Consider the following 27,566-nt stretch of genomic DNA (forward strand, 5'->3'; position numbering starts at 1 on the left):
TTCCTGCCTTTAATGACAATTTATTTGACTTTTCGTAATCAGGACAGCGAAGTTTTCATTCATGAGAAGCGCTCTGGACAGCAGGCGACATTGTGGAATCCAAGTCCAGATGTCCGTAGCAGTCGTCTCAAGAGACGTGTGGTCCACTTTGACCAGCAGGGAGAGTTTGAGTCTGAAAGGTAAATTGCATGTTCTTCTGTGGATCTCGGAAGAATGTAATGGCATTTTCCTCAAAATGTTAGTGATTTTAGCCCTTGGCGAGCAAGTTTAAATGGATTGTTACTATTTATTATTTTGCATGGGCTGTTCATTGAGAAAAATGTCAGTAGTGGAAAAAAAAACTACTTCCGTTGGGTGATGTTTCAACTTATCTAGCGTTCGTAAGTATTTTATTTTTTTGGTTGTGTTTTCCTCACATAACAGGCTGTGGCAGCATGTGACCAGAGCAATCATAGAGCGTGACCAGGTGCAAGCCACACACGAGAAGTTTGTGCTGGAAGAAGCTCAGCGCAAAGAGTCCAGGGAGAGGGGAGACAAGCCCTGGACCCCACGACTTTTTTATCAGGACCCAGTGACCTCAGATTGGACCTACAAGCATGTGGAGTACGAACAAACCTGCCATCTTCATTTTTAGCTTCACATATGTTGTGACAACTGACCTGCCGAATAACCAGTCCAATCATCTTTGGTTTAGAGCTGAGCCCTGGGAGCCGGAGCATTGTCTAGTTCAGTTTGAGAGAGATGGAGTGATTCAAACGCTGGAGAAAACACAAAGACGGCACAATGGACTTTCTTACAGCGATAGCTGGCCCAGCCAACGCAAGGTTAACCACTCACCTTTACACTTGTAACAGCTCATTGTCATTTTTGATAATTCAACATTATTTTAATGCTTCTGACTATCAATCCAGACATACAGGAGTAGAACTGACTTGGATTACATAAAACAGACGTTTCATCGTGTCATCAACTGGCTAAATTATTCAGTGTAGCCAAATTTTACTTTTAACAAGCGGTGTCCATTTGTTAGCTTTAGCATTTGGCAACTGACTGAATAAAATATTTTTTTTTCCAAGGCTAAGGTGAATGGGACACACAGGAAAGCCAGCAGTCAGCCATCCAGCTGCAGCCAGAACACGGAGAGCAGCAGCAGCACCCCAGAACCGACACACGAGTCCTCAGATAATGAGGGTGAGACGTTTACACACCAGGGGCGGAGCTATATTGTAGCTAGGAGTGGCCATAGTAACCCCAGCTCATTTTTTGGCCACCCCAAATTTAGGGTACATTTTGATACCTGTCACTTTCCTGCCTTTTTCACATGGTTGCAGTATTCTTATCTCCCTGGATGCTCGTACACAATATATTCTGAAGAACACATTTCCAATTGACCATTGGATTCTTACAGTCAATCTCAATCAAAATCATTACTTTAATAGCATAACTCAACTTAACACACCTTTAATTATATGCAATCGAACAAAGTGGTTGAGAAGTCATTGTTTATCATACCATCCATAGTCATGGATTCATTAAATAAAATGCACACACATGCCTCTTATATTTTGCCCAACACATACAATACAACTTTATTTATATAGCGCATTTATGTTTTTCATTCGTTAAATAATACAAGCAGGAACAAACTAAAACGCATCGTTTAGAATTGTGACAAAAGAAGATTTTCTGCCATTGTGGTTTTTAGGTATGAGGTATAAATGGGCCATTAATGACTGTATGCAAAATGGTATAGGCCCTCTGTGACAATTGATCACAGAGTACTATTTTGGAAAGTAGCAGAACTATATCCTGGATTGGTCTTCATCATAATTTGAGCTCTATACGTTTTTTTTGTCATTGCAAAACCCAAATTTCATGCATGTTCCTTAGTCCATCATAATTTAAAAATTCTTTGTAGTGGTTGAGTAGTGTTGAAGTCAACTCTCAATGGTCACTGAGCTAGAAATTAGTTTTTTTTCTTTGCGTGTTTGTATTCTGAGCTCGTCAACGTTAGGGTTGGATATTTTTGACACGGTCTATATGTTGGTGTTAACATTTATACCGTTCTGTTTTCAGACTTCTCAAACCACTGTGCACGGTGCAGCAAAGACATGGCCAACCTCCACACATCCATCACTTCCATACAGAAGACACAGCAAGACATTCAAAGGTGATGCCAGACACAGCAGCAGTGATTAAGTGATTGTGCTTAGGCGGGGTACACATACTCAATGAAATCAAAGTAAAGTAATTCAACGTCATACAAAATATAAATCATGAAAAAAGTCATTTTTATGTCATATATTCAACAAAATAATTTTTCCAACTTGAGATCCTGGCAAGCAACACACTCTGAAGTGCGATTTCATTTCAAGAACAACAATAAGGGGGTTACACATCGAAATGACCCAGAAAGCGATATTTCAAATTTATTTGAGGGGATCCAGGTGTTTGAAGTGTTAGAGGAAGCGCAGGTTGTTGGTATGATGTATGTTGAAACATACATGTGCCCAATGCTCAGAATACCCAAAACGTTGTGCCTGAATGACTGAATATGGAGTGGATACGAGACCCATCGAGACTGGAAGAATGGAAAGAGGCTGTGGTTATTAGCCTCGCATTATTCTTTGAAATTTGATGCTGTAAATCACGCACAATGTTGGCCCATTTATTCTGCTAGCGTTATCAAATTAGCTTTACTTTTTGTCACATTTTGATCGTACTGGTAGGCATATATAAGGTCTATTTAATAAATCATAAAATGCAATTAAATTCACACTAAGATTGACTCGTGATTGGCAGTTTTCCAAGAGGACGTGGCATGTTCATCAAACAAACGGAAATTCTAAGACACGACATGTTCTTAAAATTTGATGGATTAATCCCACCTATGTTTTTGCAAAACCTGTATCAAAAGCAAAAGGTTGAGAAAACAAGACATTTTTGAAGTGCATATGACAAAAAACATTTGTCCACATTGACGTGAAATTCATTCGCTTAGTGAGATTGAAACTGGTCAAAATATGTTTGGTACCGCGTTTCAGCAAGCACAAAAACATAGAATTGCTGAGATTTTCATTGAATGATGACAGAAAGGCTCCAGAAACCAAAAATGCATGATTGGAGCAAAATTGGGTTTAGGCAAGTAGACACAGCATTTGTGTTCAGAAACAGTACAAGTTCCTTCCTGATAGGCCGTAGTTGGGTTCCATATCACAATCTAGGAGTCAGCCAAAATCGGTGTGAACCACACTCACATGCGCACACACACACACACACGCACACCTGCAGGTACTGAAAACGTTAACAATTTGAAATTGTCATCCCCTGAAAGATTCGGTCAAACGAGTTTGCCTTTCTCTGTTTATTTGCATTAAAAGTGCACCTCACTTGTCTTTTTAGGAACCTGTCAGCTCTGAGTCGTCAGCTCACTCAGCAGAGAGCAACAGATGACAGCGTGTCATGGCTGGGTCGGCATTGTGTGATCGTCTGTTTGGTGCTCCTCTCACATCTTCTCCTCCGCTACGTCTACACCTGAGAAGCTCAGGTCTCCGTCCAGCACCGATCTGACATTCAATTCCCTCCCACAAGCACAAACTAATCAACCGAGGGGCATAGAACTCAGATGAGTGTTGGATGAGGGCCTTGGTCCCATTCTTTTTCTTATAGGAAGCGGCTTAGCATGAACATTATAGCAATAAACACAGCCAACGCCTGTCAGACATCTTCAGATAGAAAATGACTCCCCCTAGTGTAGCCAGACTAAAAGAGCACCGGCACCCACGCACTTTGGACAGGAGACAAGGGATGGTAGAAAGGAAACACAAAGAGGGTCTTTCAATAAAAGAAAGGATGAGTTGTACCACGAAGAATGATTTGTTATAACATCAACAGAGTCCACCATCCCTTCGTGTCTATCTACTTGCTCTGCAATACAGTCTGTCTGTGAATGTGTTTGTGTGTTGTTTGTATGTACCATAGGCCCTACGTGCGCAGGTAGTTCACTGCGCCAATGTTTCGTACAATTTCCACTCCAGATTTTGGGCCTTAACCGCTGATGCCAAAAAAGAAAAAGAAAAAAAAGAGGAAAACCACATCACATACAAACGAAAGAAGGAACATCTTCCAACAGTGCAATTCTGTGTTTTGTATTTACTGTATTCACACATCCGCTATGTCTCGTCTTGTAATGAGAATAATTTTACCAAAACAGTATTTATAATCCGAAAAGGACAAAGTTCTTGTTTACAGGGAGCACTGCGTGTGTGTTTCTAGTGACACATACTGTAGGAAGGAAGGCGAATGTGGGTCAAGAGTGAGAGCCATACAAAGTGTCTTTATATTTGTGTGCCTACTGCGGCATAATGGAAGGGACGATTGTGGAGCACTCGGTTTGGTCAGCTCTGGATGAAGCACGTGGCGTTAGCGTTAACATTTAACAAAAATGCTTTGACCAATGGAATCATTTTTGCTTATGTCTCCTAGATAACATACTGACAGGTCTCTAGTTTGACATTTTGTTTTTTTTAAGACAGAAGTGTTTGGCCAAGTTACCATTTCACTCACCCTGCAATATGATCTGAAAATATAACTAACACTCTTATAACCCAGCATAATCACCAACATTTGAATGATTTGATCGGTTGCGTCTGTTAATTACTAGCTGTCTGTAATAGATGGGTTTAGCGGCATACAACTCACAAATGTATATGATCTGAAAAGCTCAATTGCGTTGGTATATATTTTTTTATGTCAAGTGACTATTAATGGAAATTGGCTAACAAGAAATTAAATATTATTTAGTCGCAATACCACGCCCCCCTCTGGCCACAAGGGAGACTGCAGGTTCAAGACAATTGTTTCTGAACTGGCCATTTGGTGTTCATATTGGTCTGCAACATGTTCAAGTGACTTTAAATGTGTAAAAACACTTATTGGTTTGTTGTATCTGTTCTTTTAGAAGGTATGTATATATTTGTCTGCAGTGATTTTTACACTCTGTGATAAAAAAAGAGATTTCGGAATGTATTTATTGTGTGATTTACCCCCTTGGTAACTAATGTTGGAGTGTAGAGCTCAGAGACCAGGGATGACAATCTTGCTCCCAGAGTTGTTTGCTGTCCTCTCATGTATGTATTTTTGTGTGTGAGAAAGCCATTGAGTTGTGCTAAAAGCAAAGCCATGTCTGTGACAGTTTTTTTTTTGTTTGTTTTTCAAACATTTTGTAACATTTCAGTTCAGTGCCCAGTTTGTAACATTTCAGTTCAGTGCCAGTGCTGATCTTCCCAACGGGAGCAAATTTTATCGATGAAAATCGACTCTGAATGATATTCTGTACTTTGAAGTTCTTTTCATTATTTTCCTGTTTTTATACTCGATCACCATTTTCTGGGATTGTAAATGCCACTTACTTTTGTTATATTGAACAAAAACTCTTAAGAACACGATGATGCCCAATTTTTTCATTCACACTTGTTGCACACTGTAGCACTACAGTAAAAACGTTTAACCCCGACAATGCCTTTTTTTATTTATTAATGTTTGACTGTTGAAATGTTGTGCCTCACGTTTTATGGGCTGAGACAGTCCAATTTTTGCTCTAAATTGTATTTGGTCATGGCTGATTATTTGTGGGAAAAACATCACAATCAAAATACACAACACATCTGTGAAGGTCGAATTCTAGTTTTAGTCATCCAAAATCCATATCGGTTTCAAATACTGGCCTTTTTCTGCTCAAAGACAAAACAATACAAGCTGATGTCATGGCATTGCCAAAGCCTCCTTCCACGGTCGTTTCGGGGCGAGGGGGCACTGTGCCTCAACTATGAAATACACATACAGCAGCAGCTTGCAAACAACTCCTCATGCCTCGCACATCACTAAGATGAGTGTGTTAAGGTGGGAAGTGCAAAGCCTCCTGCTGGCCTGGGAGTAGAACTTGAGCATGTGAATATCACCTTGCAACCCCAACACCCTGATAGGAATTGAATTGTTTGGGAACCTCCAAATAATGCAGGCGGCCTGGGAGTGGGTGACGGGTTTTATTAGTAGGACTCTGATTACATGGTTGCCTTGAATTTCAAACAAGTTTTTTTCTCTTGGTGTACTCATTTCCAAAGTGACAAAAATAGAAACGTTTGCAACGCCATAATACCATTTTTCATTTGGATTAATAAAAGTGGCTTTCCTTAGCTTGTCTTATTTCCTGATTCCTAATTCTGAAACCATTCCCCATAATACCATCAACATTTTGTGCCATTCAGTTAAAAATATCTTACATTTAATTCATCTGAGAGAGAGATTTGAATTTGTTCTACTCTAGCCTACTGTCCTGGTTTTGAATTGTCATCCATCCATTTTCTGAGCTGCTTGATCTCAGGTGTTGTGGGTGTGCACACACACATGAACACACACACACAGGTAATATATATATATATATATATATATATATATATATATATATATATACAATTGCTAATTAAATTCACATCTGTATCTTAGGATAACAGATTTAATTTTGTCCTATCTCTAGACTGTGGTCAAATGATTTAAACATACATCCGGTGGGTTTATTGCATCTGTAGTTATACACGTGGAACACATCAGCTCGTGGGTGTTTGTTGTCTCCTGGGCCTGTCCCTTGCAATGGCAACTAAATGATGATACCAGAGTCGCACTCATGGTGGGAGGCCTGTCCTTTTGCAGGGTGCCATAAGGTGTGTGAAGAGGGGTTGGGAGGTGTTCCCAAGCGTCCATGACTGACAGGGGCTCTAGAAAATAGTGGACATGAAGGGGTCCTCAGTGACATGACATTTTTTCGTTTTCCACCTCCCTAGGGGCCCCTTTCTGTCTCACTATGTTTATGGAGGTAGTGGCATGAATGAAACGTCAAAAACGTGTGTGCGTGTGCGTGTGTGTGTGCGTATACATGTGTATGTTTTAAATACATTGGGGATGTAAAATTGCAAAGAAAGAAATTGTATAAATGAGGCATTTATCCGAACCATCCACTCATAGTGTTTCTTCCCGTGTCCGTATATTCATGCACGGGGTGGTGTTTACAAAAGCAGTTCCTTAAAGAAACAAACAAAAAAAAAACTAAATCCAAAACCATTTTATCTATGTTTTATTTGTTTTTACACTTCTGATGTCGACTATGTCTTTTGGATTTTGAAATTTCAAATGGAGTTTATATGATGTGCAACGTAGCAAGTGGGTTAAATGAGTGCTTGTTGAAGAGAGACTTGTTGTGTGCGAACTCCTTCTTTGTCTGTAATTTTGTATTTTAATGGATCCCCAAATATCTTGCCTCACCCATGGGTGTTTGTTTGCGACGGGTGCTACAGAAACATGTGATCATAACCAGATTCATTAGTGTAATAAAAACCGTAACTACCTGGAGTCCTTCCAGTTCCGACCGGTTCTTATGGTTAGTTGGATACTTGACATTCAACAGGCTTCATTTACAAAAGTTGTTTGTAATGATGAATGAAAAATATAACACTTTGCGATAATAGGTTCCATTGCCTATTTTTTCTTGACCTTTCTTTCCATAATCCAATTTAACTACGCTGACTAATTTTTCAATTCTATTTCACGACCCAAGTACAATCACCAGAGAATGAAAGTCAATGGAGGAACAATGTTTGATATAATATAAGGATAATCACACAAAGCCTTCAATGTAGAAAAGCGCGATACAAGTGACAAGTGACAGCCCATTATCAAGGCTCCAATTTTAATCTCACAGTTTCTTGAGTACCCCATAAAATATGGTCAATGCTGTTCCTCATACATCATATAGGTGGCGATAATGTACATTTAAAAGCGTCAAAACTTGTGAAGGGGAGGACATTTGAGTTGGAATGTGAATGCGAGCAAAGAAATGTGCTGCCCTCATCATTTGTGCCGATGTCTCAGAGAGACACAGGATGGACATACAACCATAATTTTAGTGTACAGTAAATGTTTTATATTACATTGATTAACACAATTATTGGACCACAACCACCCTAAGGAAGCTTTATTGTTCCCATTTTAACCAAAGTATAATGCAACTATATCTCTAACCTGTAGGCTGAGTCCATGTGAAAAATAGCACCATCATTTCTTACAAAAGTATAGTCCAGTATATTCTTTTTCTGTTGTTCTTGGGCTATCTTGACTCACTGTGCTTGAAAAGCCCGATTTAAAAATGACAATGTTGTTTCTCTTTGTGCTAAAATAAGCTAACTGCTTTATTTGAGCCAAAAACTGCTTTAACTCTCAGTGGTCTCGGATCCGTCCCCCCGCCCCCACCCCCCTCTTCTTCCTCCTCCTCCGCCTCAACTTGATCTAAGTGTGAGGCCAGCTACACCGAGGACTCATGCAGGATGTTTTCTCATTTCCAGCCCATGCAGGCCCATCCCGAAAAAGACAGACCACGTTTTGAGTCGAGACAGAGGACTTGTTGGGACTTGCCTTCCACTTAAGTGGAGCAAGATGGAGAGGGAGGGGAGTCTGGCTGTCTGCTTCTTCCTGAGGCTTTGTGAGAGTGTGTGTGTGTGTGTCTAATGCGTGTCTTTGTCTTTCTCGATCGAACTTGCCTGAAGCCAGTTTAACATGTAGAGGCAAGATTCTTTGCTGGTAGCTTGAAGAGAGCGCACGCATCTCCTGTAATGGTTACTCATGTGGTTATGATTCATTCTAATTATCCATTTTCCAAAGTCATGGCTGTACACTCCATTTATCGTTGCCACACATACTTTTACAAAATTAAAATGATTGAATATGTTGCTAACGTTTGGCTCAAAGTTGAGTCCCGGGTTTGAATTTTGACTCACAAACTCATGTGTGGATTTCGTATGTTTTCCGTGTGTTCCCTCCCATATGCCAACACATGCATGTTAGCTAATTAGGACTCCAAATTGTGCATAGATTTGATTTTTGTTTGAATGGTGGTTTGTCTATATGTGCCCTGGAACTGGCAAACAGTTCTAAGTGTACCAAAATCAGCTGGAATCACCTATGACTTCATTGGAACTATAAACAAATTATAAATGGATATTATTATTATTATTTATTTATTTGTTTATTTATTTATTTTTGCGTAATGTTGTTTTAAAAATGTGATGATCCAAAAACTGCACTACCAATGTCAATGGTTCTTTGCAGAGGTGTGGCACTGAGGAAGACCTATGTACTCAGTTTGCCATTATATGAAAGTGTTTTCTCACATGCCCTAGAAACAAGTTCCATGTGTCTGTCATGAGTCTTTTGTCATTGTTCCTGAAACAGAAAGCAACCTGCTAACACAAACTGGACAAACACAAATTGCTCTTTGACTAACGGAGGAGGCGTTTCCCAGAAATGAAAATTCCTCTCATTTTGCATTGATGTAGGTGTTGTGATTTGGGGTTTTCAGTTTAGCTGGGCATTTATATTGCGTGATAATGACAAAATTCTATGTTACAGGAGGCGTTAACTGACTGGAAGCAAAACCAAGGAAGCTCCCATTCTTTTTGCGTTTGCGTGGGGCCTTTAATGAATTCATCGACCGCCTCGGGGCTTTCTAGCACACGATACTGAATGCACAGACGGCAGCTTGCAACAATGTGTTCAAACAAAAACAAATATGTGCATTTAAGTGCTCCACATTTTTTTTCCAGTTTTGGTGAAACTCTTTATTTGCTGGAAGTCTGTACTTGTATTTGTTAGGGCTACTGTATCACATTCTCCTGTGTGGAATTTTTAGATGCTCTAGATACTCAAGTCATACATTAGGTTTAGTGAAGTCTTAAAATAATCCTACAGGTGTGAATGGTTGTTTGTTACACTGCATATACCCTTGGCGGATAAGTCCCCAGTCCAGGGTGCATCCCGCCTCTGATTAGGTCTGGTAAAATATAATGTCAGCTAGAATAGCCTCCAGCTGACCTGCGACTCTAACGAGGACAAGCACTATTGAAAATGCATAGATGGATATTTACGAATATAAAATACAAATGTATTCCAAAACATTTTTAGTTCTCCATTTCGCTCAGTGGTGGCATGGTCATCTCCCAACCCGAATGTTGTGGGTTTTTCAACCCTTGTGACCATGTCTAAGTGTTGCAGAGCAAGACAGACGCTGACCCCTAATTCGCTCCCAGTGGACCTGGCAGATCCTTGCATGGCAGCAGCCGGCTATTAGTTTGTGAATGTGTGTGTGAACTGATGAATGTGAGGCTTTGTAAAGCACTTTGGGCACCATATGGTGTAGATAACGTGCTATATAAGTGCACTCCATTTATTCTTTTATTTTCATCTTTATGTCATTGCAGAGATAGAGAGAACAACCATTCTAAGTTCAAAGCTCAAAGTTGACTCACCAAGTCTGTCTTGATCGGAAAGATGAATCATTGACATTCACTTGTTTCCTTTTAGGGTTGGGCATTGATTTGTTTCAAAATACAGCAGTGCCTCCTCTTGTCAATTGGGGGGGTGGTTGGTGTGGAAAAGAATGGGCAGCAGGGGTGGTGGTCCTGTGCAGGCAGAGGCTGAGGATCTACCGTGCTTAAAGAGATGAGTGCGATGATGCGATAATGATCCGTTGAAGCTCTATTGTTGATAAATCACTTCCACCCGGCTATTACGCAAGCAACATTATCTTCTCTTTGCTTTGCTGTTTTTTTTTTAAAGTCAATGCATTTGTTGTCATGACAGCATTTTGTGTGCATACCTGGCATAACTGACATACTGTATTGAGAGCTACAGGACCACTCGCGGAGTCTTGTGCCAGACTTACAAAACAAACACCGGCTTGAGGCAGCTTTACGACCACAAACGTTTAAATCGCTCGATAAACGGCTCTAATTAATCACAGAACAGTAAGCAGCTATCAGAAGTGTCAAAAGGATTCACACACTTCACTTACAGTAATTAGAAGTACCGTATTTTTACGGCCAAAAGACGCGTTGTATCAAAGGGCGCAGCACAAGTTGAGGGTGCTATTTCTGTATTTATTACTTACACTGGGCGCGCCGCTCTACGAGGCGCATGCTAGCTCGCGCATGCTAGCTCGCGCATGCTAGCTCGCGCATGCTAGCTCGCGCATGCTAGCTCGCGCATGCTAGCTCGCGCATGCTAGCTCGCGCATGCTAGCTCGCGCATGCTAGCTCGCGCATGCTAGCTCGCGCATGCTAGCTCGCGCATGCTAGCTCGCGCATGCTAGCTCGCGCATGCTAGCTCGCGCATGCTAGCTCGCCAAATGGTCGAGAGAGTTACTCAGTCTATGGGTGGGTTGCATTACAAGGCGCTTCGTTTGTTTTGGGGAAAATTTGGGACTTTAAAGTGCGCCTTATTTTCGCGAAAATACGGTAATTGCGTTGAGAAAAAAAAGACTGGTTAAAAGTAATAATGATTTAACTTCTGCACTTAATAAAAATGTAATGAAGTACAGACTTTATACTTTAACTTTTATGCTTGCTCTTTTTACATTTTTTTGTTGGCAAAAAAATTACAAGTAGAACGTAGTTGCAGGTATCCAGGTAAAGTAACTAAAAAATAACCCACCAAATGATTTAATTGAATGATTACAATCACGTATCGTACTCTGTTACTTCCCACCACAGTCTACTTTGTTGTTTTTCTTTAAGCAGAAAATCCAATCGGGGACATTGTGTCCTTTTTAGCACACCTCCTAAAAATTTATAGACAGTGTATTGTGTATGCGGTCTTGCAGCCTTGTGTGGTCACATGGCAACTAAAGATAGATGCGACATCTGTGCGAGTGTTACTTGTTTGATCTTGTTGCCTCGCCCTGTTTACTCGCGGTATGTTAGATGCGGTTACCCACTTCCAGTTCACGCCTTGACTCGCTCTGTCATCTCAGCATGGCAACGTTGTAGCTTGAGTGTGATGAGTCCGTCCATCTTCTTTCTTCTTGTCCCATCTTAAATGCCGGTAAACAGCTGCTTGGTTGCACATGAGAGCAAAGAGTGGACGGTGTAATGAAATGAGTGTCTCAGCTGGTGTATGCATGTTTGAAATCCTACGCGCGTGTCACACACGCTAACAGGATAATTATTGGCATCAACACAGTGATGTGACATGCAGCTGTTTGTTGATGGACTTTAATTGAAAAGTTAACTGAAAGATGGATGGATAAATGTTTTGATACACTATAGGGCTATTTTTATTCATTAAAATAAGGTGACAAAAATGGTGGTGGTTTTGAAAGGATTAAAAGCTTTTCATTTTAATTTAGATGGTGAAAAAAAAACAGTCAAGGTGTGAATAATATTAGTAATGCACCAATATTGTCCAAATTCAAAATGTCGCCATGATTAGAAAATTTACTTCTCACTCTTAACACCTCTACACACCAATCCGACGTCGGCCGTGGGAAACTCGGTACGCGTCGTCTGTTTGGGGACGGAAACATCACAAAGCCAGTGAGCAGGATGTTTTTTTTTTTTTTTTCTTGGTGGGGGTAAATATGAAATCTGATTAGTTAAATAAACAAACATATGTCAGCAATTTGTGGATGGTGGACACCGCCACTGTGTATTTTACATGCACATAATCCTGCTCCATGTAGAAAGAAAAAGAATTGCATTGCACACAAAGCTGAGACAAGCGCTACTTGACAACCGTCCTCCAAAATCCCTACAGTAGAGGCCTTTATGTCAACGCTCATGTCCTCAGCAGCAAGAACTTGACCTCTTTGCGGCTCATTCCAATGTGGACTGCCCACTCAGCTCTTCCATCTCGGCCCAGATTCCTGCGGACCTCCCTGTTCGGGTGCGAGAGGCGGAGGGTTGTCGAGGTTGCACAGCAGGCTTTGAAGGAGGCTCCAGTGACTCATTACCCAACAATCCACTCATCCTCCATGTGCCCTGCGTCTCCCCCCCATGAAAACATCTCTTTCCTCACCTCGGCCAAAACCCCTGCCCCTGAGGGCCGGATAGCAGACACTCGGCAGTCGTTGAATGAAGAAAGCAGATTGTGTTTCAGATTTCTGTGAAAGGCTCCTCTGTCTTCATGTGTGTTGTATTGTGTAAAAGGACGTCTGACCAGTGGCCACTCTGGACTTTGGATTGGAAGCAATAAACAGCCAGATCCAGCAGATGTCACGTTTTTCTTTCTTCCTAATATGGATTTTATATTTAATACAGAAAATGGATTACATTTGATTGAGAAATTATATAAAATGCTTCTCTCTTATCGTAATGTTGATTTAGAAGTCTTTCATTGGCTTTTTATGTGACTTCCCTTCCCTGACTTCTAGATTTCTCTCCAGGGTCAAAGTGTCATCAGCTTTAATTTGAAATTTGACTAGCCGACTGGTTTGATTCTTTTTACACCAAATGACTCGCCAAGTACCAACACAATGAATAACATCAAAATACAGTAGCATAGTCGGCCCAAGTGTTCAACAAAAAGTTGATTTCATATTATAGTTCAAACATTTACACAAGAATGGTATAGGAAAATAAAAAAAACAAACTGCACTTTAATAAGAAATTATTTGACGTATAAAGGCTACTGAAATTGTACACACATTTGTGACACTTGATTAAGTAACGCACATTCATCCATTTTCCATAGCGCTTGTACTCATTTGAGTCATCGGAGCCACTCCCAGCTGACTTTGGGCAAGATCCGAGGTTCACTCTGAACTGGTTGGCCGCCCATATTCTAACTTAGAACCTCCAAACTGTGAGACAGACAAGCCAACCACAAATTCTTTTCTCGTTAGCAGCAAGGACAAATTCTGCCTAGCAACAAGTGGCTGTAAACATGTGAAGCCAATAAGAAAAAAACGTGAGAATCTGAGAATTGCCGTTTAGATAAATTGTTCGAGATGGGCTTCGAAAGATGACACTCATTTGTGTTGTTGAATCTATTGCAGTGGAATTTATTGGGCCAAGTATAATACTCTTTTTCTGCAGGATTTATAACAGGATTCACTTTTCACCCTTACTCGTCTCAACTGTCGTGCAAAAGCCTGAAATCTTGTCTCTTCACGCTTCCCTTGGTGCTATGTAAAGCTACACCTTGAAATTGGGTTCCCACAGCTCACGCAGCTCTTCATTTAAGCGGCTGTGGACGTGTGCGCCACCTCATGGGGATAAAAACCAGACGTTTGCGGTCATGTTTTAGCCATCGGCCGAGGAGAGTTGTATGGTTTTGACATCCTGCCGTGCGTCTGCATGTAGCTGTGCGCCTTAAAGATGACTTCCGTGGGAGATGACATCATTGGGACTTCCTGTCTGGAACGCAAGGCCCAACATTACATTCCCAAGTAGCCAGTGATCCAGAATATCCGCACATAATTTCAATTGCATCTGTGGGAAAATATGACTTTTTATGTAAACTCCTTGGCCTGTACTCAATTTTTTGACGTGGAATGTACGTGGATTTCCCCCAAACTGCTACACGTTATATATATTCAATTATTTTCTCTTTTGACACTCCATTAAGCTACATGTTACTCTCAAAATTTCCAACAGGGAAAATTTTAAAAGATTGACAGCTGAAGATTGTTCTTCAATACCAATGATATGAGAAATGTATGCAGGTTATTTATTTAACATCACAACTATTGCATGTTTTATAGACTTAAAATTTTTAGTTTTCCCTTTTTTGCAAGCAAAAGTGTCAAATGTTAAACACACTGCAGCATTGTGATCCATGTTCCACTGCATTCTCACAGTTACATTATATCACTCTGACAGTGGTCAACCTAAAACGAGGCATTATAAACTCTCGAACTAGATCTCATTAGATGTCACAGGGGTACCTAATAAAGTGTATTGTGAGGGCATTATGATGCTTTTTGACCCTGCTGTCTAATTTAATTAATGCTTCATGCAAAACAACTGTTGAATATTTGCCAAAAAGTCACCACTTTGTTCAGTCATGAGGGCAGCATTTGGACTGAGGGGACCATTGTTCTTCTTGGGAAAGACCCTTAAGCTATGAAAAACAGCACTTCCTTCTTTTGCGAGGCTTAGTCTTGTTTCCGTTTCCTTCCTCGATATGCATTATAAAGTGGCCTTACGAAAGGTGAATGGGGCTTCAAAATTAGGGTCAGGTCGTACCAGGCTTTACTTCGTGTATCAAAAGGCACACTAGTTGATATATTTTTACATTTATAATTACATCAATGAATAATTATATGATAATTCATTTCCCAGACATGCTGCTTCTGGGTGATTGTGAAAGCATGCAGACGTAAAGTGAAGCCTACGCCCTGTTTAAACATTGTCTGCAATACACACCTTAGTTAAATGATCAATGTGGTGTGATTGATGGACACATTTGGCAGTCAGGGCAAAGCCGCAATGCCGAGGCTAACCGTGACTGAAGGCAAACAATGTGATGAGAGAGGACTTTTGGAATCTTGACCTTCTACTTTTGGAAAATGAAAATGATGGTACCACAGCTATGGGCTACCAACCAGAAAACGGTTGTAGTACAGGTTCAACACTTACAATTGTCAGCCCAGACCTTCCGAAGCAGATCGGGGAGGGAAAATAACAGACCCCATATGACATGATGGATGGTTGGGATAACCTGCGAGAGCCATTTTAGAAATTATGCCATTTAAAAATATTTTCAAAATTCTGTCATCGTTCATTCATTCAAGTCTAGCAAGTCTAATGAGAGCCTGCTATAGTGTTTCGGCACCTGAAAAACAAAATTCTGAAAAATGGACTTAAAGTGGAACACATTTCCACAAATACATTTTGGGATAACATTGTGAGCATAAGGGTAGATTGCTTTGTCAGCTTTCTCTGTCATGATCTTTCTTTGTTGTTTTTGGTTTAGTATTTAGTTTCATGTTTTTTTCTTTGTGTTTGTTGTGTCGCGTCATGTTCATTGTGTCCACCTGTGTTCGTCTACCCAAGCGCCAGTGTAAACCAACCAGCTTCCTTCCAACCCTTTGTGTCTTGTTCAGGTGCTCCTCGTTGTCTCGTCAATTCGTTTGTAATTAGTTCCCTGGTTACTTTCAGTGCTTGTCGGTGTAGTTCTGTCAAGTTTGCTTGGAGGTTGAGTGGGAAGATTTAATTGATGATACAAAAAGCTAACAATTAGCTTGGCATAAGCTAAAATATCAAAAGGACAGAACAAGGAGCAACGAAACACAAGGACATTTCTTGAGGAGGACAACTGACGTGGACATGAACATTGACAGGGACAATGTACCAACAAGAATCGAAAGCAAACAAGGAACTAAATGCAAACAAATTAACAAGACAATGAGGAGCACCTGTACAAGACACGAAGGGCTGGAAGAGCCTGATTGGTTAAGGCTGTGGCTTGGGTAAACGAACTCAGGTGGACACGATGAATATGACGCGACACACCAAACACATGGAAAAAACATGACTGATGTTTGGAGATTCTGCTTGAGTTGGATATAATTTCTTGACTGGTTTACATTCTATACCAAATGCATTTTTTTCCCGGACTGCTTCCTCACTGTGGAAAGTAACTTGAAGCTCCTTGCTGCAAAATACCAAATCACTCACGTGGGAATGTATTGAGGCAGTGTTTGCTAATGAGTGGCTTTGTTTGCTCACATAAATCCATTTCCTACAAGAAAGCATTTAACAGATTCCTACTGAAGATGCAGTATCTTTGCACTTGACTAGTTGGCGAAGCATTTTCCCCTCAGATTCTTCCTCCTCCAATATTCTCTGTCGTGGATTCCCCCCTCATGACCTTAATTTACTCATCCGTCTTGCTTTCTCTTTCACTTGCTTTCCTCTGGTGCAGAACTCATTTCCCCTGGTTTTGATAATGACGCTTACCCGGGGTTATTCACTTATTACACTATATTGCAAGCATTTGTTTTACCTTCGCTTCTATGTTGGTTACACAATGTGCTGCGTTGGTGTTTTGAGCGACACCTCGGTGACTATTAACCTTGCCCTCACTTGTTCTGTCCTGATTCTCTCACACTCTACAGTTGTCTGTACCTCTTAAATTACTCACTTATCATTCATCTACTTAAATCCAGCAGCTTTAATTCAACATGTCTGCAAGATGACACTTGATGAAGGGATTACTCAAACAGACGTAGTGTTGGAAAAAAAAAACAGAATAGGAAGTTGGGAATAGTTTCTCATGTTTGACATTCAGACGGGGAGATATTATGGTTTTGTAATCTGTTCTTGGTCATTTGTTTATACACCCACTCAGGCAGGTGCAAGCAAGACAAATGCCTCCCTGGAGCCTCTTTCGACTGTGTGAACAGCTCTAAACTTTCTGTCCTCTCCTCTTATAAGATATATCACATGTGCTTGCCTGAAAACAATGCAGATGCATGCTCATGTTTTGCTCTCTATTTTGGTTAATTCGTCCATTTTCTAACTGGACTGGTATGCAGTCAAGTAACAGATTCACACAGAAACATTTACATTTTTTCTTTAATGCCCAGCACTGGTCCTTAAGGGCCGCTGTTCTGCCTCTTTTCCATCGTTCCTTGCTAACACACCAGATTCAAACGATCAGCTCATCAGCAATATTTGAATAAGCATGATAACGATCCTAATCATTTCAGTAAGGTGTGTTGTAAAAAGGGTGAAATTCAATTTGCATTTCAAGATAAATGGCTGAGTTTTAATATATAGATTGATTTATTTTGTAGTGATGTGTCATCGCACCGGAACATGAGGCTAAACAACACTCAGAGATTACTGAACTTTCTACGTTGTTGGTTTTGTTTTTGATGTTGTAGCTTTGTACTTATTGAAGTATTAAGTTTAATTTCAGACCATCTCTGACTAAAGTCCTCCTCTGAAGTCTCTATCTGGTGTAAATCTTTGTGTCGCCTTCATGTACTCATCCGCAGACGTCCATCTCCTCACTGCCTTGCAGACATTCCTGACAACGTCTCCTGTCTCAGCCTGAAACTTCTCTGTGGACAGCTGAGGCCCGGCAACATGATCCCCATCAGGCTGCCCTTACACCAACGCTGCATGTGAGTGTGTGTGTGTGGGTGTGTGTGTATACGTGCCACATTCACAAGATTCCCTTTGAAAAACGGGCTTGCTGACTATTTTTAGGACAATATTGCCATACGTTGACATGTGAATGCTTGTTTTTGTGGATGTTTGTTTCCTTAGTAACAATGCAGTAGAAAGCACAATGTCAGTGTCAGGGAAAAACTCACAAAAGCATAAATGTGATCAAGTCATTATTCAGGATATTTTGGTTTCTGTCTTGTGATTCCCAACCAGGTGCAATGAATCCTTATATTGTTATCGCTCGTGTGTGTTCGTCACTAACTGGGCCAAAGAGGCAGTGTTGTAGATGCGCGGACCTCCTTCCCCATGAGTCACAAAACAAAAATGAATGTCCGTTAACAACATAAACAATGTTGTCATGACAGCACACAAAGAATCGGGTCTTTTTGGACATTTTATATGGTAATTCTATGACATTTCATTGGATGAAGGACCCATGAATGTGAAAGGCAATGAATTATTTACAAAAAACAAAACAGAGATTTTGGTCCAACATTCCACATTGTGTCCCATTTAAACTCTTCCCATGATCAAACGGTTGGACCTCATATTGCCTGAGCCGTAGCTTCAGGGCGTGTGACTGACTGACGGATACGCACAGGAATGTGATCACCTGAGTGGTGTATCACGCTGTAAAATACCAAAGTAGGTCGTTTCCAGTAAAACAAGCCGGTGAACATCTCTTGTCGGCGGCGATGAGCTCACAATCACCACCTCTTTTATGAAACAGCTCGGGAAGTTTGGTCGTGAGCAATCCTCTTAAGCATTTGCATCACATCCCGGTGGTCTGTCATGTTTGGGTTTGAGAGCTTTTATATTTACTTACACATGACGCCGCCGGTTTTTCATCCTGTTGGCGTCACCTTTCATGTTACAGGAAGCAAGGGGGGGGCGATCCTCTGTTTGTCGGCTTCCTGTAAGCAGAATAACACCCACATTGGAGCGATGGCATCATCCAGCTGCAACCTGATCTCATGAAAAATGAATGAAAATTGTGCGAAAAGCTTTGGGCGATATGTGAGTACTCCTCAAGCATGGCTTATGATATTTCCATGAAATTTTAAACCGTTTGCCAGGTGTCTCAATATGTCACCATAATTCTTTTGCCAAAATATCCCAAGGATCAAGAATTGCTAATAATTTGTACTTGACGTATTGGAAGTTGCCATAAAGTATTTAAGAGGCTAATAGGAAAGAGTTTTTCAAAAACAGACAGCAAGTAAAACTTTACACTGAAATGAAATTAATAGAAAATAACAAGCGTAGTAAAACGGCTAGTTTATTGGACTCTTCAAATTCCCCTTAAAGGGAAGTCACCAAGAACATTTTCATGATAATAATTTGTTCAAGGGAAGCTCACTAGTTGAAACCTGGCACGGTGATTGATATTGCATTTGCGTAATATGAGTTAAGCAGCAAACTCCACCCGTTTTTAGCCATGTGAGTGGGCGGCCATTTTGTCACTTCTGTCGACGGAAAATGGCATCACAGTTGCTCGGGGCTCAGCCACTCATTAGCTGACAGTGCGACCTCCTGTACATCAGTGAAGGCTTCCTCGTAGAATATACAAATTTCTATGTTAGCGTTATCCAGTACAATTAAAGATATTCTCAAGTAGATATACACCAAATGGGACAGGAGATAAAGCAAACAACCACAGTCCAAACTTGTCTTTTACAAAAGGTGAGACAGATTGCTTTCAGCGCACCAATGTTGTGCTTCCCCTCCGTAGCTTTTAAGATAAAAGAGGCGGGTACACGTTATAACAATACCTAATATGGAATATACAATTACTACATCAACCCAGATAACTTTGGGAGGCAGGACACACCCTGAGCGGGCTCAACAACCATTCCTTCTGCATACAGATTAGGAATAATAGTTTTATTACGTTTACGGCAATAAAACCTTCATACCCTATACATATTGAATGTACAGTACAGTATTATCATTTACTGTGTGTGCTTTTTTTCTTACCTATACCACATACCAACATGCACCATTTTACTCTTCATTTTTTTTTTTTTTTTTTTTAACAAAATAGATTAAAATGTATTTAATCATTCCTTATTGATGTAATTGTACTTTGTAATGTGTTCGTTATGTAAGACTGGTCATGACTTGGAATTAAGAAAACGGTAGTAACTATGAATGACACATGCTTGCGTGTCTTAGTCGGCTTATCTTTTCCATCAGTGTGAAACAATGAATTCACTGTGACGCTGCAAGTATGACATGGACATGTGCTCCATGAGAGGATGTTTGTATAGTTGCCACTTAGAGCGGAAGAAACATTGTGCGTGTCTGCATGCATGTGGGTCCAGGGTTCATTACACACATTACAACGTCCGCCTGATGTACAACTCCTGACCTGTTGCTGAGTCAGGAATGTTGCCCCCGTGTAGCGCTAAACGTTGCGCGCTCACAAAGAAGAGCAGTTCTCCCTCGGTAACAAAAACTTCAGCCCACATGACCTCGTGGGCCCTTTGACTTAGGCACGGCCACTTTATGTGCGTGAGATTAAAGTGGTGCCAATTTGTTAGACCATATTTTTAGAAGGGAGGCCCGTCCGCCCACTTCAAAGCTGGATAAAGGACCGTGACCCCATCAAGCACTTCCACTTCCCTGCTTTAGCCTTTTTCACCTCTGACCTCAGCACATGTGTGCTCACAATACGCCTCTACTCCACTTTATTTACTTGGCCTCGCTCTTTTCAAGAACATGATACTATTACAATATTATATAATTATTATAAACAAGAATAGCCTAATGTTATTCCTATATAGCAAAACAAGTATATATATGTTCATGTGTAGATATATACACATGTACACATTCCGGAGGTTAAGCCAACAGTAGCAATACTTTCACATCTACTTCATTAGTTATGTGAGGCGCACCCGCTAAACACTTTTGGCTCACTCTCCAGTTCTTTGAAAATTTGTCCAGCAGCCATACACTTCTTTCTTTCTTTCTTTCTTTCTTTGTCTCTTTCTTTCATTCACACTTTTTATTATTCTGTCAGGAATATTGCAGTGGGATGGTGCGTGGGACAGCATTCTCTATAGACACTATATGTATACAGCAGAGTACAGATAGAAAAGGGCTATACGTATTTTTGTAATTATTAATTAAAAGTTAGAGAATGAATCAAATACAACATTCTCAACATATATATTTTGCAGTGACAATACACATTTTAAACAAACACATGAAGACATACGTTCAAGGAGCAAAATAAAAACAAATGATAAAAAAATGTCAGTCACCGTTAGCTACCCTTCACCGAGCTGTGGCCATTTGGCGTATTCCAACAAGTATTGTGCCACTGATGAAAAAATAACAAAGTGCAGTGTGATGGCGTCTGTTCTTTATTCCATGATGGTCAAAATAGTTGTGAGCACACAATTGTTGTTAGCGCATTAATGGACCTTTACTGTCCATGAAGCATCATTTTGTGCTGCAGCTGATATGAATTTCTTAAAACAAAGCAGTGGGAAGTCGTTAGCTTTGGACTCATCTGCAGCTACGCTGATATTACTGAAGCCACCTGCAGAAGCGGCATGTTCTAAAACACTCATCGCAATTATCTACTGATTAGTTTTTCTCGATTTCGACCTGTTTAAACAATACATGTCATGATTGTTTTGGTTTTTTTTTCCCAGCTAAACGATCAGGTTGGGGTGGGATGGTCGATACATAACGTCTGCGGATGGATTTAAGTCACCAGCGGTTATGATCAGCTTCTTGTGCATTTAATGTTCGCGCTGACATTGTCTGTAGCCACACTGGCCAAAAACAGCGACAATGCTCTGGTCACGCATGCCTTGCTGCGTGCTTTCCCACACAGAGATGTGTCCATGTACGCTGTGAGAGTGCCACATTTAAAGAGAATGTGACGAGCCGCTTTGATTTGCGGCGAATGGAGTCGGTTGTGTTCACACCCACAACAGCACAAATTGGCCTTTTTTTCTCTTATGTGCCGGCTTGCGCTGCCTCCATGCAAGATTTACTGAAAAGGTGTGCTTGTACCTATCATGAAAATACATTATAGTCTGCTGTAGATTTTTACAAGTGCAATTGAGTTGGTAATTGACACGTGTATTTCAATTAACACAAGTTTTACATCCTACAAGGAAGCGTAAAAAGAGCAATCCTTCAACACATTCCTTGATAACGGTCGGAAAATCACCCGACACACTTGGAATCATTGTGAAACCCCAGAAATATGCCAGATCACACTGTCAGCCACACTCCACTCCTTCGAAGTAGTTAAGGTGTGTTCGCAAGGGCTAAACTGCTCTGCTTATCAGCTATGACCTCAGCTTGAAAGGCTGCCGCTGACAATAAAGAGCCACATTCCACCTGACTCAGGAAAGGAAAGGGACTTTCCGGTCCGCCCTTCTCCTTTGACTGAGCATGTGTGGCATTTACAGAGATATGTTGCCACGGAGAACTTTCCCGAAGTGAACTATATATTGTTACTGCCTCTTAGGTCATAAGATATGGCCAGAGAGAGCCTCACACAGCCGGCTGGGAAAACTCTGGAGAATGGCACTCCGGATAGAAAGTGGACCTGAGGAAGTCCAAGACTTGTCTGGTTCAATTTATCTGCACCGAATATAGCTTTAATAAATACAGTAGCCATCTCACAATTATGCATCCAGTTTTGCCATTTTGAGACTTTATTTACAATGACAACAAAAGCCAAGGCCTCATCAATACCTGTGTCGTTTAGAGGTGTCAAATTAAACATTCTGTAGTGTTAAACATACAACTACTTGTGGCAAAAGAAACACTGGTAATAGTAGAATTAGTAATTCAACTCCTGTACTTAAAAGAACACCGGAGTCCAGAGTCTTAAGTCTGTTTGGTACTTCAGTAGAAAAGTAAAAAGTACAAATGAATGATTACTGTCAATTATATGCAATACCTGTTTTCATTACGGCATAACAAAAAAAAAAATACTTGAACCGAGTCATCATCTAGAGGATTAAAAACGTAACAAATCTATTCTGACTAAATAAGGAATAGAAAATATAGCGTCCTCTTTCAACTGTAGCAAGTAAAAGTAAAATGAAAATAAATACTTACTCAAGTAAACTACAAGTGCAGTAATAAGTGCAGTAATAAAGTAGTTGTACTTTGTTACTTCTCACCACTGGTACTGATTTTTTTTCACATCATGAGAAATTAAGCAGAATGCTGAAAAACATTAAAAAGGTGTGTTAAAAGGCAGAGGAAAAATAAATCTGCTCTTTTACCCAGATCTGCACTAAACACCTAAAAGGTTTGTGGACATCAGAAGCAATCTTCTTTTAAAGTGACGAAAGTAACAAGCAACCTCTTCCACAAGAGTAATGAAACGCTTCAGTTTGTCAAAAAGATGCACGTAATTTATTGAAATAAATACATAAACACATAACACGCTTTGAAACAAGCAAATAATTTAAACAATACAAGTGCCGTTTACCAGAAGACATGATATCCTGGAAACAAATAAATTAACATACATTCTTTTATAGGCATCTTTTTTTCCCTCTCCAATGAGAGCAAACTTTGCTGATCAGTCTATGTGAGTGAAGTTTGGAAAATCTCTGCTGGACCTGTGAGAGTCGTTGTGACAGCTCAGTCCACAATCCTTCATCTCTGGACCGGATGACGTCATCGTTCCCTTTTGGTTGGTCCTTGAATGATTATTTCTTGTGTGGGCCACACACGCTCAAATCCCTGAATGGAAACAAGGATAGGAAAATTTAGAAAGGCTACTTGAAGAGAATTAGGCCATAGAATAAAAGCGAAGAGATGTAGAGTTACTTTGTTTCGGTGTAGGCTACTTTGGTTTAATGGATTTTTTGTATTGCACTGATATTTAATTTTTACTTACTTTTTAAAAAAAAAACTTTTATTTGACTTGGTTTAATTTCTGAAAAGTTATATTTTGTTAATTGACAGTTTTTGATTTGAAGCGCTTTGTCCTTTCGTTTCCAGCACGATTACGAGTAAGTGAACTCACCATATTAGGAGAAGGAATCGAGGCTCGTGGTGGAGGTCTCAGGGAGCCCTCGCCATGCGCCGCTCATGCTGGCCCGGGGACGCGCTCTCGTTGTCCTGGCGCGTCTTGAAGTCCTGGATGGCCTTGCGGTTCTGATAGTCGATGAGGGCCATGGTGATCACCGCATTCCAGCAGTTGTCCTCGCCCGGGCAGCGGAAGTCGATCTCCTTGTCGTCCGTGGTGACGATTGTGAAGTAGACGAACTTGCCGGTGCGCTCCACGCAGTCCACCTTCTTGATGCACTGTAACTTGAGCTCTTTGCCTCGGCTGCGCTTTTGCGTGTCGGCGTACATGTTGAGGCTGTCCGGGGTCAGGACGCACGTCTTTCTCTTCCAGAACTGGAGCAGATTGTCGCTCCTCTTCTCCAGTTCGCCCTCTTTGAGCACCTGGGAGATCTCGGCCGCGGACATTTTCATTTTTTTGGAAAATGTTCTGACGAAAATTGTCTGGGTCAATTCGTGTGAGAGGAGCCCGAGGTAAAAGCCTCTCGTTGGGCCGGAGTAATCCACGGTATCTTTTTTGTGAATGAAACACAACGTGGTGAGGCACTTTTATAGTCCGGCCCCGGTTTGGGCCCCGCCCACTTGACGTCAGTTGGTTTTGGGAATGTATCAGCAGTTGTCGGTGGGTTGATTCAAAGCAGTGTGTCTGTGGGGGCGGAAAGCTGGAGGCTCAGAGGCCAGAGGAAGTTCTAAAGGTGGCCCCAACCGATGCACACACCCTACATGTTAATTAATTACTAACCCTCATCCTATTGTCGGGATTAGTCCCAACATGTGCCCTCTTAGGAAGTTCTGACTGCCGAAACCCATTTTTATTCCTAAAATATACGAAAGACTTTACATTACAGTATTGGTGGAGAAACCATATTTGAAAAGTTCACACACACCTCATGCTGAATTTGGAGGGACATGTGATTTTGCACACGCAATCAATGCTGAATAAGATAAAACCAAAAAATAAATTTTCTTCCTGTGTAGGATAAGCAGAGTTGACGACATGACATTATTATAAACATAACTGAATAACAATGATATTTGTATCACAGAACTACTACTGCAGTCATTTTGGTTAGAATTGGTCATTTTGAGCGCGCTGGAGCCTCAGCTGCCACGAGTCGCCTTCTGTCAATCACCGGACACATATGGACAAAGGACCATATACACTATACACAAAACTGAGAGCAGTGGTGTCAATTTATTTTGCATCTTGGGCACATTGTATTTATGGTTCCCCTCAAGCTTGTGGTCACAATGGTGACACCACATACATGTGTAACTGCTCTAATGAAACACCAAGCTGATATATTCGCACGACTTATTCAACTGTTATAATGCCAACAGGACATAAGTATTGTGCTCCTTGACATTTAATGAAAATTAGTTCTACCTTTCAGCATACGTCATAACAGACCAACAAAGTTATATTTGCAATTAGTAAATAATTTTCAGTTAAATGAAGTGAAATTGTTTAATTTTCTTGATGATCTACTGTAGCGCCACAATACCCTGGTTTGGAATTGTTACCGTAGAAAATTAACAGATGCATGGATAATATTTGATTTGATTAACTTGGGAAAAAAGAGTTAACTAGCCATCTGAAAGTCTGAAATTGATGTTATACTCTAGAAGGAGTCTATTCCCAGTTCCTAAAATCTATATTAACGTGCCACACAGGCCTTATTATTAGCCACGTTTTCCAGACCCATAAAGGTACGGGTTTGAGTCCAAAAGTATCTTTACCACTAAATATTTTACAAAATAATTTTCCTGGTCATGTGTGATAGAGTCGCGAGGGAAGGTAGCCCCTTGTAAAGATTTCAGATAAATGTTCTGACTCTGGTTTTGTGTCGGTGGTTGTCAGGCCACTAAAAGCCACACCCAAACGAGTCAGAGCCACTTTCCTTCTAAAGCGCACTGTAATGGGAAAAAAATAGGTCAAAAGGGTCAAAAAACATAAAAAGGTTGGCGGTGCCTCGTTAGTTCACGAGACACAACACCAGCAGAAAGAAAGACAGACTTTCTTGTTACAGTTTAAAAAAAAGATCCACTTACTAAGTTATAATTATGAGTCAACATGACGCCATTTTGCTTTTTAGGGTGTTATTATCCTCTCATGCTCCTTCCCTCTATAACTGACTTCATCACATGACTCATGTTTGCTTGCGTCGCCCGTCTCCTGGAGTTTGTTTAAAAAAGAGGCTGGTAAGAGGCTGTATGTCGTCAAGTCTCCACTCCAAACAAGCCTGACCCCCTCGAGGAGCTCCTCGTCTTGTTTTTTTCACTCTGAAAGTGGCACCACTTATCTGTTGATCCCCCTCTCCAGTTTTTTTCAGGGACTTTTGGAGTTGCCTGGAGGTGTGCGCACCTGGCATATCCTTTTTGAGGAAACGTTGTGGTGGAGGCATGCCCGGGCTTAGTGACTCAGCGTGGGCTGCAGCGAGCGCCAGTGGAACACTTTGCTTGCCAAAGGAGTACCCGGTGACTCAGTTGGCTTGCACGCACGTGTTTGTCAAAGGAGACGAAGATGAGATGAATGAGGAGATGAAGTACTATAAATATAGATCAAAGTGAGGTGAATTTGAGTCTTCAATGAGCAGACATAAATATTATAACGGCTATGCTTGACAGGCATAGGGCAGTTGGCATGATTTAGACGCATGAAATCTGTCAAACCGTACGACATATAAAGTCACCTGATCTAAGATATTCCATCTAAAAAAACACAGTGTAAATGAACAAAGCATGAAAACAAGATGACACCTTAAAAAAAGATACTGAAGGACATCTACTGCTTTATATTGTTTCTTGTTGTGCTTGTTTATTACAAGTGTGTTTGAAAGAAAGCCCTTTTTACTGAGGCACTGTGACAAGTTTGCCTTCACTTCAATGCAAACACAGTTGGTACTCAATTTGAGAACAAAGTCAAAGTTTTCAACGTATATGACATTTTAGTTAAAATATTGAAAGGTAGCACACAATATTTTAAAATTAAAAATACAAATTTGACAAAAACTGAATGTTCAAGGCTTTTCATCATCATCATAATTTTTAACTTAAAATTATAAATGCATTAGAGTGATAGAGGCTATCACAATATATTTTTAGTAATACATTTAAGTTGAATATTGCAAGATATTAATATAAGTATTTTACTTTGTCAACGATAAAGCTAAAATCACTGTACATTATTTTATAAATTTTAGTAAGCTACCTTTGTTACTTTGCTTTTAAATGCCTTTAACTGTTTTATTTCAAATGCTTTTAAATGTTCATTTAATTCTACAAAGTGCATTGAGTTTCCTCATGTGTAAAAGCACAACAAAGCTCTCTTGCCTTGCATAATATGATATTTAGTCTGTTTTTTTCGTTAGCCCTGTTTCAATACAATATAATACAACTTTATTTATGTTGCCCTATTATCGTTATTATTTATTAGTAATGATTTTAGAATGTTTCATAACTACGTGGTTAAGTGGGCCATGTTCTTCCTTTCATTTTTCTGCATGA

General features: G+C 40.4%; 3 protein-coding genes across 4 annotated transcripts in view; 2 read left to right on the plus strand and 1 right to left on the minus strand.

Annotated features, from left to right (window-relative positions):
• The window catches only part of osbpl5 (oxysterol binding protein-like 5), a 32,217-nt gene extending 26,699 nt beyond the window's left edge, over positions 1-5,518 (plus strand). For both annotated transcript variants that reach the window (XM_088298750.1, XM_088298751.1), the window contains 6 exons: positions 43-179; positions 424-603; positions 695-824; positions 1,077-1,191; positions 2,077-2,170; positions 3,403-5,518. In XM_088298750.1, coding sequence (XP_088154876.1) covers positions 43-179; positions 424-603; positions 695-824; positions 1,077-1,191; positions 2,077-2,170; positions 3,403-3,538 — 792 coding nt within the window. In that variant the 3' untranslated portion in view covers positions 3,539-5,518. The remainder of the gene's footprint in view (positions 1-42; positions 180-423; positions 604-694; positions 825-1,076; positions 1,192-2,076; positions 2,171-3,402) is intronic.
• Positions 5,519-17,835: 12,317 nt separating this feature from the next.
• The window catches only part of th (tyrosine hydroxylase), a 46,889-nt gene continuing 37,158 nt past the window's right edge, over positions 17,836-27,566 (plus strand). Inside the window, exons 1-2 of the mRNA XM_088297613.1 lie at positions 17,836-17,956; positions 18,880-19,019. The gene's annotated coding sequence lies outside the window, so the exon portion shown is untranslated. The remainder of the gene's footprint in view (positions 17,957-18,879; positions 19,020-27,566) is intronic.
• On the minus strand, positions 23,377-24,567 carry phlda2 (pleckstrin homology-like domain, family A, member 2). Its single transcript, XM_088297473.1, has 2 exons — positions 24,019-24,567; positions 23,377-23,732 (listed from the first exon to the last, which is right to left on the minus strand). Exon 1 carries the CDS (start codon positions 24,471-24,473, stop codon positions 24,057-24,059), a length of 417 nt encoding a protein of 138 aa, XP_088153599.1. The 5' UTR covers positions 24,474-24,567; the 3' UTR covers positions 23,377-23,732; positions 24,019-24,056.

Source organism: Idiotropiscis lumnitzeri, chromosome 6 (genome assembly GCF_059441095.1).
Source record: "Idiotropiscis lumnitzeri isolate Australia: NSW breed Sydney's pygmy pipehorse chromosome 6, RoL_Ilum_1.0, whole genome shotgun sequence".
Lineage (NCBI taxonomy): Eukaryota > Metazoa > Chordata > Actinopteri > Syngnathiformes > Syngnathidae > Idiotropiscis > Idiotropiscis lumnitzeri.

Excerpts from the sequence above, each read along its gene's own strand:
- phlda2 (XM_088297473.1), bottom strand. The coding sequence starts at position 24,473 with ATGAAAATGTCCGCGGCCGAGATCTCCCAGGTGCTCAAAGAGGGCGAA.